At 49.3% G+C, this 18,077-nt stretch overlaps 1 protein-coding gene across 1 annotated transcript in view; it reads left to right on the forward strand.

The window, feature by feature from the left end:
* Nucleotides 1-18,077, forward strand: part of ITGB5 (integrin subunit beta 5) — a 113,196-nt gene that overhangs the window by 47,107 nt on the left and 48,012 nt on the right. Inside the window, exons 6-8 of the mRNA XM_077884139.1 lie at nucleotides 12,475-12,636; nucleotides 14,345-14,440; nucleotides 16,240-16,329. Of these exons, the coding sequence (XP_077740265.1) occupies nucleotides 12,475-12,636; nucleotides 14,345-14,440; nucleotides 16,240-16,329 (348 nt within the window). The remainder of the gene's footprint in view (nucleotides 1-12,474; nucleotides 12,637-14,344; nucleotides 14,441-16,239; nucleotides 16,330-18,077) is intronic.

The raw sequence follows: 18,077 nt of genomic DNA on the forward strand, positions 1-18,077 counted from the left end.
AGGCGTGTGCTCCTGAAGACAGCGAGTCTCCATCCAAGGAACCATTATAATTTCCCACACGAGGAGGACCGAAACAGTCCTCGGGGAACACGGTTGTACGTGCTGCTGTTCTCTGGAGCTAAGAGTTTCTTGTTTATCAGGAAACAGTTACAACGTGGCTCTGTCGGCCCTGAGGACTTTCCAGGGAGCCCACTAGTGCCGTCCCACGGTCAGAGCACCGATGCGCGAGCGCAGTGAGCCCTTGGCTTCCCTGTCTGTAAAATGGGACTTTGACTATCTGCCTTCTCATCCATAATTCAGGGCTCTACTCACAGCGCTGTGGCGAGACACTTTTCCAGATGGTGGGTCTTTTCTAGCAGTGAGGGAGCGAGTGGGTGATGGGTGACTCGTCAGTGCGGACGGAGGCCCATGGGCTGTATCAATACCTCCACTTTAATTAGATTGATCTTGAGGTCAGAAGACCCAGTCATGGGACACCCGGGTGGCTCAGTGGTTGAGTGCCTGTCTTCAACTCAGGGCGTGATCCCCAGGGTCCTGGGATCGAGTCCTGCATTGGGCATCCCATGGGGAGCCTGCCTCTCCCTCTGCCTGTGTCTCTGCCTCTCTCTGTGTGTCTCCCATGAATAAATAAATAAAATCTTTAAAAAAAGAAGAAGAAGAAGACCCAGTTCTGTAAAGGTAGTGTTTCCATCCTCACTGAACATGCTCCTGGGATGACATATGGATTCCAAGCCGCCTTGTGTTTGAACACCGTGTACCAGAGAGTGTTGGGAGTGTCGCCTCCAAACAAGCAGGCCAGCCCACGTTCATTCGGGCGGGACATCAGCTTTCCTCACGTTCCCAGGAAGCAGCAGTCCAGGCTCTCCCTGGCACTCTCCCGTAGGGGCGTTCTTGAGGCCACCCTTCTCGCTGGTCATGCCCTGTTATGGTCCCTGTGTGTACGCAGGTTGCTCTGAGATGGATCTGGGGACTGACAGACCTAATGGGAGCCCAGTGTCAGCCCTGTCTTCCTCTGTGAGGTCAGATCACATCTGGGGAACTGCCTATGCCCAGGGGGCTGTGTTTAAGACACATGTTGACGGTGAAAGAACAGAGGACGGTGAGTAAGTGGCTGCTGCTGGGCTTGGAAACCAAATCTTAGGAGCAGTGGTTAAAGGTCAAGCAGGAGGAGAGATACCAGGGAAGAAGCATCATTGACCTCAGACATCATTGCAGAAGAGGGAGTAGACTCCCGCGGCTGTTCTGAAGGGTGGGAGGTGTGCTGGGGCAGCTGCCAGGAAGTAGGGTCAAGTTCAAGGTAAGGAGGAGTTCTCTAACCAAGATCTCTGCTCAGCAGCGGAGTAGGTTGCCAGATGGGGCAGTGAATGTGTGCAGGGTCCCCCCTGCCCTTGGGGTGGGGACACCAGAGGATGGCTCCTCGCATGGGGCAGGAGCGAGGACAAGACCACCTCTGGGATTCCTCCCAAACTTCAGGTGCCGTGTATTTCCTGTGAGTCAGTTTTGTGCCCCGTCACCGCTGGTGTGTGTGGTCTTGGAGTAGTCCGTTCCAGCCGGTCTTCTGTGGCTCCTAGCAGTGCACCCCCTAAGCGGCATTTGTGTTTGGCTACCATCACCGTGAACTCCACCATGCATGCTCAATTGTGTGCCAAGCACAGCTTCCTTTGACCCGGTGCCTAGAAAAGCTTTCCCTGCCCCCAGTGGCCTTTCCGTGGAGCCACCTTGCCATGGGGTAAAAGCCTGGGTACAGTGGGGAGCTGTTCAGGGAGACCCAGGGACAGATTGGAGGTTGGCAGGGGAGATGGAGCCTTTTTTTTTTTTTTTTTAACGTTTAATTATTTATTCAAGAGAGGGAGGTAGGAGGGGCAGGGGAGAGGAAAAGAATCTGGAGCAGACTCAGAGCAGACCTCAACACGGGGCTCCGACTCATGACCCTGGGATCATGACCTGAGCTGACACCAGAGTTGGAGGCCTCACCGACTGAGCCACCCAGGTGCCCCTGGAAGCTTATTCGTGATCTCTTGAGTGACCTTCCTCGTTTGTCCGACTTTGCAGTCCCTGATGATGACAGAGAAGCCACATCCTCTGCTGCCCAGTCCCCATGCTGTCCTGGGCCAGAAGTCAGAAGTAAACAAGCCAGCAAATTTGTCTTCACTCTTGGGAGGAGCCAGTTTTATTTTTTTCTCCAGGCCAGGAAGGCCTGGTCTGCCCTCTCCGTTCCCGCTTCCCCATCTTGCAGGGACTCCTGTCACAGAGCCCCAGGTCCCCCTGACTGACTCTCAGGCCTGGCTGCCCGGTTTCCCCGTGACCATCCCTGCTGTCTGCCCGCCTCTCCCAGCTCCTGCTTCTGCAGCTCGTAGCAGACAGCAAGCGATGCCGTAGCCATCGGTGCTTCCCATATTTAGGCATTTGAACGAAGATGTTTGTTAGATTGGGAAGCACACGAGATAGCTGGTGGAATTGTGAGGGATGTGGTCAAAGCTTCTGGCCTTGCCAGGGAGGGTTTCGGTGCCCGGCTCCGACTTTGTGTGCTCATTTGCTCGCTCTTCACTGAGTGCCGAGCGCGGGGCGGCTGCAGTGCTCTTGTGATCCCAGGGCTGGGGCTCTGAACCCCTCTCTCTCTTCCCTCAGCTCCAGATCTCTGCTGCCGAGGACAAATTCCCTACTGAATTTTCCACCCTGGGAAAGTCCTCTCTGGCCCCAGGCCCAGTGAGACGGGTCCCTACAGAATTGGAGGGTTGGCCTCCAGGGACATTGGGTCAGCGATTTGGGGCTTGGTGACAGCTCCCTCAGCCACTCCTTACCCCTGACACACACCCACAGTCCCTGGGTGGCTGCTTTCCACCTAATCAGTCACCTACCCGTGTAGACTGCCTTCCGGAGCAGCCGGGCCACACTGCGTCACCGTCACGCGTCCCTGCATGGTGGAGGGAAGAGACCAGGAGGAAGGTGGGCCTCCGGCTGTGCCCGCTCGTCTACAGCATTTGGGAGGTGAAGGGAAAATTTTGGAAATCGTGGGTAGCCTTGCCCGAGGGCTGTGGCTCGGCGTAGGAATGGACAGCGTGGGACTGGCCAGTGCTGGTGGCGGACTAGAGATGACAAAGATAATAACGAGGTTTCTAGAGAAGGTGTTGTCAGAAACGGAGAAGCCTGGAGGGGCGGTTGAAGGGGGTAAGGATGGTGCTGCATCTTCAGATGAGCTGAATTCCAGGTGACGGCAGACCTAGGAACAAAGCTCAGGAGAGAGGTCAGGTGCAGGGTGTGATGGCCAGTCATCCAAGCAGATCTCTACAAACGGGAGGAGGGGCGGGGCGTGTTAACCATTGACCTCAGCCACCTGCTGGGAGAGCAACCGGAGGGGCAGGGGTAGGACAGTGTAGGGGGCCCCAAAGGAGCTCCGAGTGGGCACAGAAGCCCCAGGAGCGAGGCCTGCAGTGGCCATGGGATTGGTTCTTTTCCTTGGCTGCACATGGGGCTCCTCCGGGGAGCTTTAAAAACCCTGAGGGCCGGGTAGCAGGTCAAGCCCAGGGAGAGGAGGACCCCTGCACATTAGTACTGGGGAAGCTCCCCTACAGGACCCGAAAGTGCAACCACAGCAGAGGACCGTGGGTGCACGCGGGAAGGACACAGGATCCGGGAACTGCTGTCTGGGGGTCACATGGAGAGATCTGATGAGAAGAAATCATGGAGAGGGCAGCCCCGGTGGCTCAGCGATTTAGCGCCGCCTTGAGCCCAGGGCCTGATCCTGGAGACCCAGGATCGAGTCCCACTCGGGGTCCCCGCAGGGATCCCGCTTCTCCCTCTGCCTGGGTCTCTGCCTCTCTCTCTGTGTCATCAATCAATCAATCAATCATAAAAAAAAATATCGTGGAGAGCAAATAGAAGCCCTGAATCTGCCAGTCTTAGAAAAGAGAGAGAAACAAGTGAGATGGGCAGCGTAGCTGGGTCACAGGAAGAGTTATTCTCAGCTGGTCATGAGCTGGTCATTTTAGGCACATGGAAAAGGAACGGAAGAGGGAATGACAGATGGAACAAACTCGGGGTGGGAGGAGCCCTCCTTTGGGGACAGAGAGCTCAGAGAGGCCAGGAGGATGCCCCTCTGACTGAAAGGCGTCCTCGGGCTGCGGGACCAGACCCTGCGAGCCGCTGGGAGGACACGAGGCCGCAAGCCCTGTTACCTGTCTCTCTTGGTGATGAAAAAGGTGGGGTCCCCCCCGAGTGGGTGCAGGGATGGGGCTTGGAAGGCCGAAAGAGACATTGTGGCGAATTTGATGTGGATCTGAGCCCCAACCAGAGGGAGTTAAATGAATCGTGGCCTTGGCCAGGTGCCAGAGGTCTTGCTTCCGAATCTGGTCCATTTCCACCCGCCCAGCCCCTGCCATTTTCCTCCAGGGCTGACCTCTGTGGCATCTGATGAAACCGACTTTGAAATATTTTGTTTTTAGTCTGAGACATGGAGGAAAAAACATTTTTTAAAGGATTTTATTTATTTATTAGAGAGAGAGCACGAGCAGGGGGCGATGGGAAAGGAGAGGGAGAAGAGACTCCGCACGGAGCAGGGAGGCCGACTCGGGGCTCTATCCCAGGACCTTGGGATCGTGACCTGAGCCGAGGGCAGTTGCTTAACCAGCTGAGCCACCCACGCACACCAAGACATGGAGAAAATTTAGCTAAATACATAGGTCTGGGGTTTGGTTTTTTTTTTCCCTCTTAAAATGATTTTTTTTTTCCTAAAAAGAAAATATATTCAATCTAAAAGTATAGAAAATGCAGATGAGGGATGCCTGGGTGGCTCAGCGGTTCAGCATCTGCCTTTGGCTCAGGTCATGATCCTGGGGTCTGGGGTCGAGTCCCACATCGGGCTCCCTGCATGGAGCCTGCTTCTCCCTCTGCCTGTGTCTCTGCCTTTCTCTGTGTGTCTCTCATAAATAAATAAATAAAATCTCTTTAAAAAAAAAAAAAGAAAATGCAGATGAGCAGAAAGGGGAATAAACATTACCCATGACCCTGCAGTGCAAAAGCAAGATTGTGTGCTTCTGAATTACAGACTTAAGGCACAGCTTCGTAACTCCACGGAAATAACGAGGACAGTCGCGGTCTGTGCCCCTCCTCTGTCACCCTCCCAAGGGCCCCCCGTTCAGTCGGTTTTATAGGATTTGCATTTTAGAGAAGAAAAGTGGTCCTGGGCAAGATTGAGTAATTTGCCCCAGGCCAGAGAGACAAGCTGAGGCAGGTGTGGGGCCCACGGGAGGCTGGCCGGGGACAGCCCCCTACGCCTGCCCTGCTGCCACCAAACGCAGGAACGTGTCCAGGCCGCGCTCCCCGGCACATTCCTGACATTTGTTCTGTTCATGTCATTTCTTGTATTTTAGAGTCTTTATGAACAAACCAAGTCTTCTTTACACAAAACAGCTTTATTGAGATCTAACTGATGTACAATAAACTACACATATGGAAAACGTACAGCTTGAGCGATGTTGACGCGTTCACACCCCACCCGTGAGAGAGACGCACATGTCTCTATACACTGCGGTTGAGATAATGAGCGTATCTTTCTCTCCCCGGTGAGTGTTTGTGCTCCTTCATCATTTCTCCCTCCTGTGTGTCCTGCTCCACACCCCAGGCAGCCACTATACATTAGTTTGCATTTGGCTAAACTTGTATCGGTTGAGTATATATATATATATGTATGTATACTTGTTTGGCCTGGTCTATTTCACTGAGCACAGTTATTTTGAGATTTTTCTATGCTGTCAAGTGTCTCCATCCTTTCCTTTTGTCACTGAGTAGAACTCTATTGAATGGATGGACCATAGCTTGTTTATCCGTCTACCTGTTGGCAGATACTTGGGTTGTTTTCGAGATCTGGTCGTTTTTGCCTGTTAACATTGAGCCCCTTTAAATGTCCGTGTTCCAGTGTTTGTGTGGATGTTTGCCTTTATTTCTTTCATTTTTCTAGCTGGGAGTGGATTTACTGGGTCATCTGGTGGGTGGTTAACTTTTTTAAGAAACTACCAGACCGTTTTCCAAAGTACACTTACCCTTTCCCATTCCTAGCGGCAGTGTGTACTCCACATCTCCATCGACATTCGACGTGGTCGATCTTTTTCATTTCAGCTGTTCTGTTAGGTGTGCAGGAGACTCTCACTATGGTTTGAATTCAAGTCTTTTTTAAACTTTCCAGTATGCAGTACTTCATCGTCGCTGTGATGGTTGTGGAGCCTCCCCAATCAAGCAGTGAAAGGTGAAGAGAAGAAATGTAGAGATTACTAGTGGTCTGAGAGTAATAACTATAGACTTTTCTTTTGTAGCCCCCTCTTTTATGTGCTAAGGGCTTTTTAATATGTTATGTCTACATCTAACATCAACCCTGCAGAATAGGATTTCCTCCATTTTACAGATGAAGAAGCCAAGGCTGAGAGAGGTGTCTCAGTTCGAGCAGAGCAGGTTTGGCCTCAGCCTCATCTGTTCAGAAGCTCACGTCCTCTGGCTCCCACACCGCATCCATTTTGTAGCTATTCTTTCTTTGTTTTTGTTTTTCGTTTTTTTTTAAATATTTTTTAAAGATTTTATTTATTTATTCATTAGAGACACAGAGACAGAGGCAGAGACACAGACAGAGAGAGAAGCAGGCTCCCTGCAGGGAGCCTAATGTGGGACTTGATCCCAGGACCCTGGGATCACGACCTGAGCCCAAGGCAGATGCTCAACCGCTGAGCCACCCAGGTGCCCCGCTATTCTTTCTTTGAAAAGAACCTCCCACTTTCCCACTATTGCCGTCTGCCCCAAACATGGAAAACAGAACGTAAGCCTTCAAAATAGTCCAAGCCTTCAAAATAGTCCAGGCAGACGGTAGGGAAATTATTTCTAATGTAAATTCACTGTGGAGTCACTGCTTATATAATCTGAGCCCAAAAGCCTGGGTGAATGAATAAGCATGTCCTGACTCATTCCCTGCAGCCCGACCTCTGGGCCAAGTTTGTTAACGTCACTTACATAACAAGAGTCCACTTCAGAGAAAACAGAATTATTATTATTATGCTGTGCCGTTCTTTGTTTGTAGAGCTATTTCTGTTTCAGATGCAACCTTTCAATTTAACTAACATTTATCTTGGACCCAGCGGTCATTAGCTGAGAGCCTGCTAAGTATTTTAATGAATTCTTAAATTTATCCCCCACCCCCCACACACACACACATACACCCCTATTACTAACAAGAAGAATATTTTTGAGGTGTTAAATGAATTGGTCAAAGCTGCACAGGTGATTCAGGGATGGCAATGAAGGGAAATGGCTCTCTTGGGGCACCCAGGTTCTCTGTTGCCCTGTGTCCTGGTGGCCAGCCTCCTTGAGGTTCCTACAAGCTTCCTCCGGGAAGCTGGCGTGGAAGAAAAGAAGATGGAAACAGTTGAACAACAGATCAGCATTTGAAACCCGGTCTTGTGAAAGTAGTACTTGCTTGTGAAAGACAGCTGGGGGGACAGTGGTTAAAAGAGGATGATCCTGCCTGTCTTCTCACCCCTAACCCCAATCTGGTGCAGGTTGTTTCAGTTGCTCTTACTCTCTCTTTCATAGAAAGTAATGCTCATTTCTCACATGGTTTGCAATCCCACCCGCCATCATCACATTGGATGCTTTGTTTTCCACTTAATGTTACACATGTTTATACATAATTTCATACTTTTTTATCATTTCTAATGGCCAGAGAGGAGGTATCTCTGTTTACTTAACCATTCCTGAATGGGAGGGCATTCACATCTTTCCCTGCGTGTCACTACTGCTGAAAATACTGCTGTGTGTATTTCAGAAAGCTTCTTGCAGATGGAGTCCCTTGAAGTCGAATCCCTGAGTCTAAAGATTTTTTTTTTTTTTTGAGAGAGAGAGTGAGAGAGAGCATGAACAGGGGGAGGGAGAGGGAGAAGCAGACTCCCCACTGAGCAGGGATCCCGATGTGGGGCTCAGTCCCAGGACCCCAGGACCATGATCTGAGCTGAAGGCCGACGCTTCACCGACTGAGCCACCCAGGGGCCCCTAGATGTATCCTTCTTGAAGGGTTTTTTTGTTTGTTTGTTTGTTTGTTTGAGGTCCAGTTATTGAGGGATGATTTACCCAGAGTAAAATTCACCCTTTTAGGTGAAAGTCTTCCAGCCAGGGGATCCCTGGGTGGCTCAGCGGTTTAGCCCCTGCCTTCAGCCCAGGACGAGATGCTAGAATCCCGGGATCGAGTCCCACGTCGGGCTCCCTGCATGGAGCCTGCTTCTCCCTCTGCCTGTGTCTCTGTCTCTCTCTCTCACTCTGTGTCTCTCATGAATAAATAAATAAAATCTTTTTTTTAAAAAAAAAAAAGAAAGTCTTCTAGCCAAGTCTATAGTGAAGAGAGAGATTATTTCCCTCACCCCAGAAAGTTTCCAAGCATCCCTTTGTTGCTGAGCTCTCCCTTTACCCTCTGCCTTTGGCAACTACCAATTTGTGTCTGTCTCTATATTTTTGTCCTTTCCCAAGTATCATATGAATGGAGTTAGACAGTAGGTTGCATTTGGAGTCAGGCTTTTCTCATTTATCATCATCACGCTTTGGCGATTCCTCCAAGTTGTGCGTATCAGTAGCCTTGTTCCTTTTTGCTCAGAATAGTACTCCCTTGTATAGATGTACTGCATTGTATCCCTCTGTTCACCACTTGATGTACATTTGTTTCTAGTTTTGGATGATTATGAATAGCTGCTATAAATATTAGCATAGGGGGGCACCTGGCTGGCTGTCAGTAGAGCATCCGATTTTGGGGTTGTGAATTCAAGCCCCGTGTTGGACGTAGAGATTTCTTAAAAATAAAATCTTAAAAAAATATATATTTACATAGAAATTTTCATGTGAGCATAGGGTTTCGTTTCTCTTGGGTAAATACCAAAGAAGGGGATTGCTAGGTGGATGGAAAGTATATGTGCAACTTTATAAGAATCTGCCAAGCTGTTTCCGAATTTGCTGGAACATTTGTGTTCTCACCAGCAATTATGAGAGCTCTAGTCATACCACAGCCTTACCAGCACTTGGTATTACCAGAGTTGGTGTTTCTGCCATTAAAATGACTATCTAGCGGCTATCTTATTGTGGTTTTAAGTGCATTTCCTTAATGACTAACGATGTTGAGGCGCCTTCCATGCACTTATTTTCATCCCTGTCTCTTCTTTGGTGAAATGTCTGTTCAAGTCGCTATCTTTTTATTTTTATTTTTTAAATATATTTTATTTATTTATTCATGAGAGACACAGAGAGAGGCAGAAACACAGGCAGAGGGAGAAGCAGGCTCCATGCAGGGAGCCCGACGTGGGACTCGATCCCCAAACTGGGATCCTGCCCTGAGCCAAAGGCAGACGCTCAACCACTGAGCCACCCAGGCGTCCCAGTCGCTATCTTTTTAAATTCAGTTGTTTTCTTTTTTCTTTTTTTTTTTTAAATTCAGTTGTTTTCTTACTGATCTTGGAGTTCTTTACATATTCTGGATACAAGTTCTTTATCAGATTTTTTATTTCTTTGCAAATGTTTTCTCCCAGTCCGTGCCTTGCCATTTCATTTTCTTAATGGTATCTTTCAAAGAGCAGATGTTTTTAATTTTGATGAAGTCCAGTTTATCAAATTTTATCCTGCAAATCATCTGATCTAAAAAACCTTTAGACTCTTCGAAGGTCACAAAGGTTTTCTCCTATCCCTTCAGAAGCTTTAAAGTCTTAGGTCTAGTTAATTTTTGTATACAGTAATAGGTATGGGTTGAGCTTCATTTTGTTTCCCACATGGATGTCTAACTGTTTCAGTACCTTCTATTGAATTGATATGTATGTGGGTCTATTTATCTCTGTCTTGCTCAACTGTCTATATGTTTACTGGGTATCTTGATTACTGTGACTTGATAATAAGCCTTGACCTTAGATAATGAGTCCCTCAACTTTGTTGTTTTTAGATTATTTGGCTAGTCTCCATTGTTTGCCTTTCCATATGAATTTTATTTATTTTTTATTTTTTTATTATTTATTATTTATATTTTTTATTTTATTAAAAAATTTTTTAAAAAAGATTTTATTTATTTAATCATGAAAGACACCCAGAGAGAGAGAGAGAGAGAGAGAGAGGCACAGGCACAGGCAGAGGAAGAAGCAGGCTCCATGCAGGGAGCCCGACATGGGACTCAATCCCGGGTCTCCCGGATCAGGCCCTGGGCCGAAGGCGGCGCTAAACTGCCGAGCCACCTGGGCTGCCTTATTTTTTTTATTATTTTTAAAATATTTTATTTACTTATTCATGAGAGATACACAGAGAGAGAGAGAGAGAGGCAGAGACACAGGCAGAGGGAGAAGCAGGCTCCACGCAGGGAACCCGATGCAGAACTCGGTCCCAGGTCTCCAGGATCACATCCTGGGCCAAAGGCAGCACTAAACCGTTGAGCCACCTGGGTGCCCTCCATATGAATTTTAGATTCAACTTACCATTTTCTCAAAAAGCCCTTCTGGGCTTTTGATTGGGATTGTGTCAAGTTTATCAATCAATCTAGGGAGAAATGACATCTCAGCAACATTGATAGTTCTGATCCATGGAAACTATTTCTGTCCATTTTTTTATGGTCTCTGATTTTTTTTTCTAAAGATTTTATTTATTTACTCATGAGAAACACAGAGAGAGAGGCAGAGACACAGGCAGAAGGAGAAGCAGGCTCCCTGCGGGGAGCCTGATGCAGGACTGTACCCCAGGACCCTGGGATCACAACCTGAGCCAAAGGCAGATGCTCAACCACTGAGCCACCCAGGCATCCCTCTAATTTTCTTTAAGGTTCTTAATACACATTGTCAAATTAAAGATTGTTCTACTTTCTTGTCAGGGTGTTTAGCACATTGTTGTGTCCTCATGGATAACAGATTCACATTTTTCCTGCAAAAAGCACTGTTGATTTTCATTCTCTCTCTCTCTCTCTTTTTTTTTAAGAGATGGGGGAGCAGAGGGAGAGAGAGAATCTCAAGCAGGCTCCATGCCCAGCACAGAGCCTGAGGTGGGGCTCCATCTCACGACCTTGAGGTCATGATCTAAGCCAAAATCAAGAGACATCTAACTGACCGAGCCACCCAGGCGACCCTACACTCTCTTGATTATGCTTTATCTCTAAGCATCCTGCCCTCCCTTCCACACTCCATGGCTTACAATGTACTGCTTTATTTATCTCACCGTTTTAAACTCTATCAAAATCTAATGATATGTGCAGAAAACTATGTAAGAGTGCATCTTGGCAAATTTTCACAAGGTGGAAATACCAGATCAATGAGCAGAACGTCAGCAGCCACCCAGAAGCCTCCTTGCGACCCTCTTCAGTTATTAAATCCCCTCCCAGTCCTGCCGCCAAAGGGAACCACTGTCTCGACTTCTAACACCACACGTTAGTTTTGTCATGGCTTAGATTTCATTGCTGTCAGAGACCTTCTAGGTTGATTGTTCTAGGTCTCCAAATTGTGCTTGGCCTCCTCTTTGTGCCTTTGCTTGTACCTACAACACCCACCCACCCCCTTCTGCTTTCTCTTTCATTTCTTCTTCCAGCTTTCCTCCCTGCTCAGCTTGTTTCCTGTGCCCTGGGAAGACTTTCCCTCCTCCTCCTCCTCTCCCGTTTCCATTGACGTTGTATGTATCTTCCGTAGCGCCCTCATGATGTGTTGGAATTGTGTTTCCATTTGCCCATAAGCTCTTTGGGATTTGGAACAAGTTCTTCTGTGGACCCTGTGCTTTCCATAGGCCCTGGCACACAGCCAGAGGTCAGCAGTTATATGTTGGATGAATGTTGAGAGTCAAGGAGACTCATCCTCCAAAGGTTAGGTTCCTCCTCACAGGAGGCATCCTGCCCTCAGCCCTCATCGGCTTATCTTCAAACCCATTTTTTTCTCCCTCTCGTTAGTCTGACTTTTTTGTGATTTATTATTATTATTTTTTATTTCTATGCTGCTTTTGGAGCAAGGGAAAAAATAGTGTAGTTCTTTAAGGCTATTACACTCATCAGTATGGTGAGAGAAAACAGGGTGATGCCCTCCACCCCTCATCTGCCAGAAGAACAACAGCTCTTCACTTGTAAAGTCTGTGAATCCAGCCCTCGGCTTTCATGTCAGGTGCTCATGTGTAGATAACTCGCAGTATGTTTAATACTTCATGTGTTCACTCTGCTACCAAAATATTCAGGGATGTCCTTACACTTTTGGTAAGAAAGTGGCCACCAGGTGTGGAGGTTGGTCTCTGTGCACGTGGGCTTCTCCAGGGCAGGCTGTGTCTCTTCTGAGCTCTGTGGTATCCTCCCTGAGTGGTTTCTAGAGTGCTCCCCCGCTATGCATGTAGGGGAATGCCTCTGAATCAGACCATGATCCCGGGAGATGGGCCAGTGCCCTGTCCAATGTCCTGGGGCAGGCTTGGGCAGCCATCAGAAATGCTTGACACTCATCAAACTTCTCTCTCTCTCAGGAGAAGATCGGCTGGCGAAAGGATGCGCTGCACTTGCTGGTGTTCACTACGGATGATGTGCCCCACATTGCGCTAGATGGAAAACTGGGGGGCCTGGTGCAGCCACATGATGGCCAGTGTCACCTGAACGAGGCCAACGAGTACACTGTGTCCAATCAGATGGTGAGGGCTGGGGACCCTAACCCTGCTCCCATGATCCCACCTGTGGTCCAGGTGCTCACCTGGCCCTCTACTCATGGACTTTCCATTCTGTTCTGGGAATTTGATTTTTATTCCATCTTCTCCAGCCGGGCTTCTAAAACTCCTTATTAACTCAGAACATTTCTCACAGATTTTTGTAGCCGATTCATCTTTCTGCCATTGTTCACTTAAACGCAAGCGTTTAGTTAAGGAAGAGGTGACCTGGGCAGACAGGATAGATCTCAGAGGGTGGAAGAGATCTTACAGGAGGGCAGGGACTATGCACCTGCAGAGATCAAAACTGGGATAGAAGTTATATGGCAAAACAAGTGAAGATAAAGCCTTGTGTCTTCTAGAAATGGGCTCCCTGAGGCACTGAGCTCCGTCAGTGTGAGGAGTGTGGCTGCAGGTGTCCTGTACAGAATGGGAGGCCCCAAGGACCTTCCACTGTCAATAGTCTAGGACCATGATCATGTCATTTAAAACAATCCGTGCAAAACTTCAAACATGTATACTAGTAGGCCAGTGAAATGAATTGTGTACCTACCATCCAGATGCAACAGTGATCAAGATCTTATCACACTTACTATGCAATTAAAAAAAAAATCTATACTCCCTTTCCAAATCCACTCTGGTGTCTCACTAGAGAGAAATATTTTATCATTTTCTTTTTTAGGCAAGCCTATTTTCTCCAGTTCCTTCCTTCCTTCCTTCCTTCCTTCCTTCCTTCCTTCCTTCCTTCCTTCCATCCATCATTCTTCCTTTCTTTTTTGATTAAGGAAGAAATTATTGTTTTAAGAGAGGGAACGAGAGAGAGCATGAGCAATGGGGAAGGGGAGATGGAGCAGCAGATCCCCACTGTTAGGGGGCCTGACATGGGGCTCAATCCCAGGACCCCGAGATCACGACCTGAGCCAAAGGCAGATGCTTAGCCACCTGAGCCACCCAGATGCCCCTGTCTCCAGTTTCAGACTTTTCATATTATCCAAAAATAATGGAGCCTGGAAAAAGGACTCATAACTATAAAACTTGATAGCTATAACGCTGATGAGAACCTCTGTACCCATCATTAGCCCTTAAAATCCTTCAGGACGCGATTAGACTGCCTCTTGGCCTCCCCCTTCCCCTCCTCCAGGCCCTTCCCCCACCACAGCCCAACTTCTAGTCCAGAGGTCAGCAACCTCTTCTGCCCATCCTGAGTCATGAGCAGGACCTGTGAGGGGCATCGGCAGGCCCAGTTGTTGGTCTTAGGGGAAGGAAAATAGGGCAGGGAGATAGGGAGGAGAGGTCTTAGGGAAGAGAGGAAAGATAACAGGTGCTGATGGTAGATAGTAGGATGTGGTGGCTGGATTCTGCGGAGCCTCTATTCTCTGCCCCATCCCTGCCAAAAAGATGGCAGCACAGACCAGGTATGGGAAGCTCCCACTCATCATGTCTCCTTTCTGGCTTGGGGGGGTCGGGTGGGAGGGATGCATCCAGTTTGGGAGGTGCCAGAGGGTCCTTTCCTGGAGATCTCTGCGTATTTCCCCACTTTGAAGCTGCCAATGGGGCCTGGTTATTAAGGGTGGCCAGGGGAAAATGCTTTTCTTAGCAAGTGATGAGTTCCTGAGTACATGTTGGAGCTGGGGGCTGGTCTCCCGGCCTGTTAGAAATGTTACCACCTTGACCTTTTTTTTTGCCTTCGTTCTAGGACTATCCGTCCCTTGCCTTGCTTGGAGAGAAATTGGCCGAGAACAACATCAACCTCATCTTTGCAGTGACAAAAAGCCATTATATGCTCTACAAGGTATGCCTGGAGGGAATGAGGGGGCTGGTGGCCTGATTCTGGGGTCCATGATGACCCCAGGGTGAACAGGAGATTAGAATGTGGGGCTGACGGAAGTGTGGGGAGGCGGGGTGAGGAGCATTACCAGCTTTGCTCTTTGTGGGAGGAGACCCAGAGGAGGGGTGGAATGTGGCTCTGTCTTGACCTAGTGGAGAATAATAGCATTGAAGAAACTATTAGCATTCCCCCAGCAGCGCAGGCCTTTACAAGCAACATAAACATACGGTATCTAGTTTGCTCCTGACCAAAGCTTTGGAAATAGTATGAGCTCCCATTTTGCAGGCGGTGAAATGGATATCCAAAGTGTACAGAAAGCCCAGGCATCGGTGCAGGCTACATCACTAACTCCATTATTTGGAGTTTTTATGCAAAACTTCATAGGGCAGACCAGGGGGTGAGTCTGAGACAGGAATTCCCAAAGACAGCAACAATGTCTTGAGTGAATAGAGCAGTCTGTGCACGAATCTGTTCCGTCTAAGAGACTTTTCCTGGGTCAGCGTCCGGAGCATCATTATAAGCTCCCCTCGTGAATGTGTTCTTTCTCACAACCATAGGCAGATCGCATTTTGAACTCGAAGTCTCCGAGTTGCTCAAGGAGTGTTTGTGTAAAACCCAGCTCCCCTCTGACTTCCTTTGCCCTAGGAGGTTATGAGAACTGAATCAGCAAGCCCCCCCCAGCCCCCCCCCCGAGCCCTGCCGGCCCCTCGGACCGCTAGCCCCGGGCCCCTCTCCAGTCTGCTCTTAACCATCCACAGAAGAGCCTCTGTCTGTTTTCCTCATGCATCTGCCTGAGACTATCACTGATAAAATGCCATTGACATCTACTTGAGCTCTTTCTCCTCTTCCAGTCCGAATTGATTTTAAAAGATGAAAACGAGGGATAAGGATTGTTTTTCTCGTTTTGTGCAGCGGAAGCTAGCAGGACAAAACCTGTCCGTTTCCAAGTAACATCTCTAAAGAGATCGCTTGCACAGACGCGACTGGGTGTGATTCTGGATGCTTCAAGAGAGAAGCCATGCACTGTGGCCCAAGCCGTCCTTGATCAGAACCAAGGCCACCTTGTTCAGAGAGTAGGCCCGTGCAGTCTAAGGCCGGCCGAGAGCAGTGGGTGATTCTAGAGGTCTCTCTCACTTTACTAAGTCCCATACTCAGGCACTAGGACGAATGAAAGACGAAAGGCAATCCCTTCAAGGCTGCCTGCTGTGCCCCGGGGTTTCACCCAGACTTACCCAGCTGTCCCTGGGAGGCCACCATTCACATCTCAGTTCCTCATTCAGGGTAGAGATCATACTGAAGACCCTTGGAAGAATTTCCTCTTTTACTCTTGCTGAACAGAGTGAGGGCATCCCTGAGCTGAACCTGGGAGTACAGATCTCTGTAGACTTAAGGAAAGATGGCGAGAGTATTCAAGACCACGTTGCCCGTTGAGGATGGAGTTTCAGAGAGTTGTCTGTTACACGCGAGAGGGAAGGGGTCTTCCAGAAGGAGCAGGACATTCTAGTTCGGGAACAGAGCTCATGGGCCCTCCACACACAGGCTTTCAGAGGTTGAAATTCCACAGCCTGCTGCACAGCTCTGCTCCCCGGGGCTGCTTCTCGCAGCTCCTTGGGGCGTCTTCTCCAGTTCATGGTGTGAGAGTGGGGTGCCGGGGGGTCCTTACTGGTCTAGCTCAGGAGAGCAGTGCTTACTCTTTGATGGTATAGAAAGGCAAAACTGGCTTATATTTCTTCTTTCTTGCCTTTTTTTTTTTTCCCCTAAAGAATTTCACAGCCCTGATACCTGGGACAACAGTGGAGATTTTACACGGAGACTCCAAAAATATCATCCAACTGATTATCAATGCATACAATGTAAGTCATCAGTTTCTTTCCCATCGCCACCTCCACCCTACCTGCCCCACCAGGGCTCCACAAAGCTGATGTGCACACCGGTGGGCAGTGAATTATGCAAGATTTTATGTATTTATTTTAGAGAGAGTGTGTGAGAGCATGAGCAGGGAGAGAGGCAGAGGGAGAGGGAGAAGCAGACTCCCGGCTGAGCAGGGAGCCCGACATCAGGCTCCATCCAGGACCCCAGGATCATGACCTGAGCTGAAGGCAGATGCTTAACCAACTGAGCCACCCAGGCGCTCCTTTGCTGCCTGTCTCTTGAGTTTGGTGCCTTCCTCCTTCACTCAGGTTTAGAGTGGAGAAGACCATCCTACTTGATGCGTCCTCTCCCCTCACATCTGCCCTCTTGCCTCTCCTCAAAAGTTGAACCCAGGGGGATCCCTGGGTGGCACAGCGGTTTGGCGCCTGCCTTTGGCCTAGGGCGCGATCCTGGAGACCTGGGATCGAATCCCACGTCGGGCTCCCGGTGCATGGAGCCTGCTTCTCCCTCTGCCTGTGTCTCTGCCTCTCTCTCTCTCTCTCTCTCTGTGACTATCATAAAAAAAAAAAAAAAAAAAAGGTTGAACCCAGTGATCAGCAAATGGCTCCGTCAGACTCGGGCCAGTGGCCCCTGCACACGTGTAGGTGCTGATTTCACTATGGACTGGGCCCCTCGGAGCACCATGCTTGGGTGGGCACCAATTCCCAATTCTCTGCACCCGCCCAGCTGCCGTGGCGATCCTGCCCGTGCACTGGCTGGCAGTGAGCAGCATGCACGCTGACCCTTGCCCCATGGGGGGGCAGGACACGCAACATTCCCCAGGCTCTTGGAGCTTTGCGGAGGAGAGCTGCAGACTAAAGCAGAATATAAGAATCTGAGAAGAAACAAAAGGTCTTTTGCCTACCCGCTTAGATCTGATTGTAATTAGGGCCTTCCAGGGGGTGGGGCCGGCAGGGCCTGGAGAGTTCTGTGCTCTGTAACTTGTCACATGGACTTGGCTCTCTCTGAGTCGTCAGTGTGGCAGTCGCAGCTGTCCCTTCTGCATGCCAAGCCCATTTCTGTGATCCCCAAACCTTTCTCCTACCTATCCTCCTTTCCATCAGTTCTACGTAGCCAAGGAGTACCTGGCTCATACCTCCTTTCCCCGGGAGAATGGCAAGCCCAGTCCCTTGTGCTGGTGTGTGTGGACCCTCAGCTGGCCCTTCCCTGCTTGGCCTCACTAGGGTTGTGGCTTCCAGCCTCTGCCCGCCCCTCATGGGGCCTGGTAATTCCCAGACTGGAGTTCAGAGTGCACCTTCCTGTTACAGCAAAGTTATGGATAAAGCACATACAGTTTAAGTAGTTCTCTTAGTCCTAGATTGTGTAAAATAGACAGTTGGGGGCTAACCTGGGAACCTTATTATCCACTGTGGAGTCACATGTGTGGGAGAAAACCATCTTGCTTCCCCAACCGTGACGGATAGACAAGTGACTATTCGGAGCTCCGCCTTTCCAGCGTTCACTTTGTCAACCTGCTGATGCAGCCAGTGTTTTGAGTTATAAGATGCTGCTCAGCGGGACCAGGAGCCAGAGGTAATGCCCCTGCCACTGGGGTGCCCCAGAGCCCTCCCTTGATCCAGGGAGCTTCAGTGTCCTAAGGGCGGTGAGCTGCATGGCAGTGAGGATTTGTGGATGGCTTTCTGACCCCTGCCCCCCCGTCTATTGTAGGTAAGGGTGCTCTTCCCCTCAC

This window comes from Canis aureus, chromosome 35 (assembly GCF_053574225.1).
Source record: "Canis aureus isolate CA01 chromosome 35, VMU_Caureus_v.1.0, whole genome shotgun sequence".
In the NCBI taxonomy this organism is placed as follows: domain Eukaryota; kingdom Metazoa; phylum Chordata; class Mammalia; order Carnivora; family Canidae; genus Canis; species Canis aureus.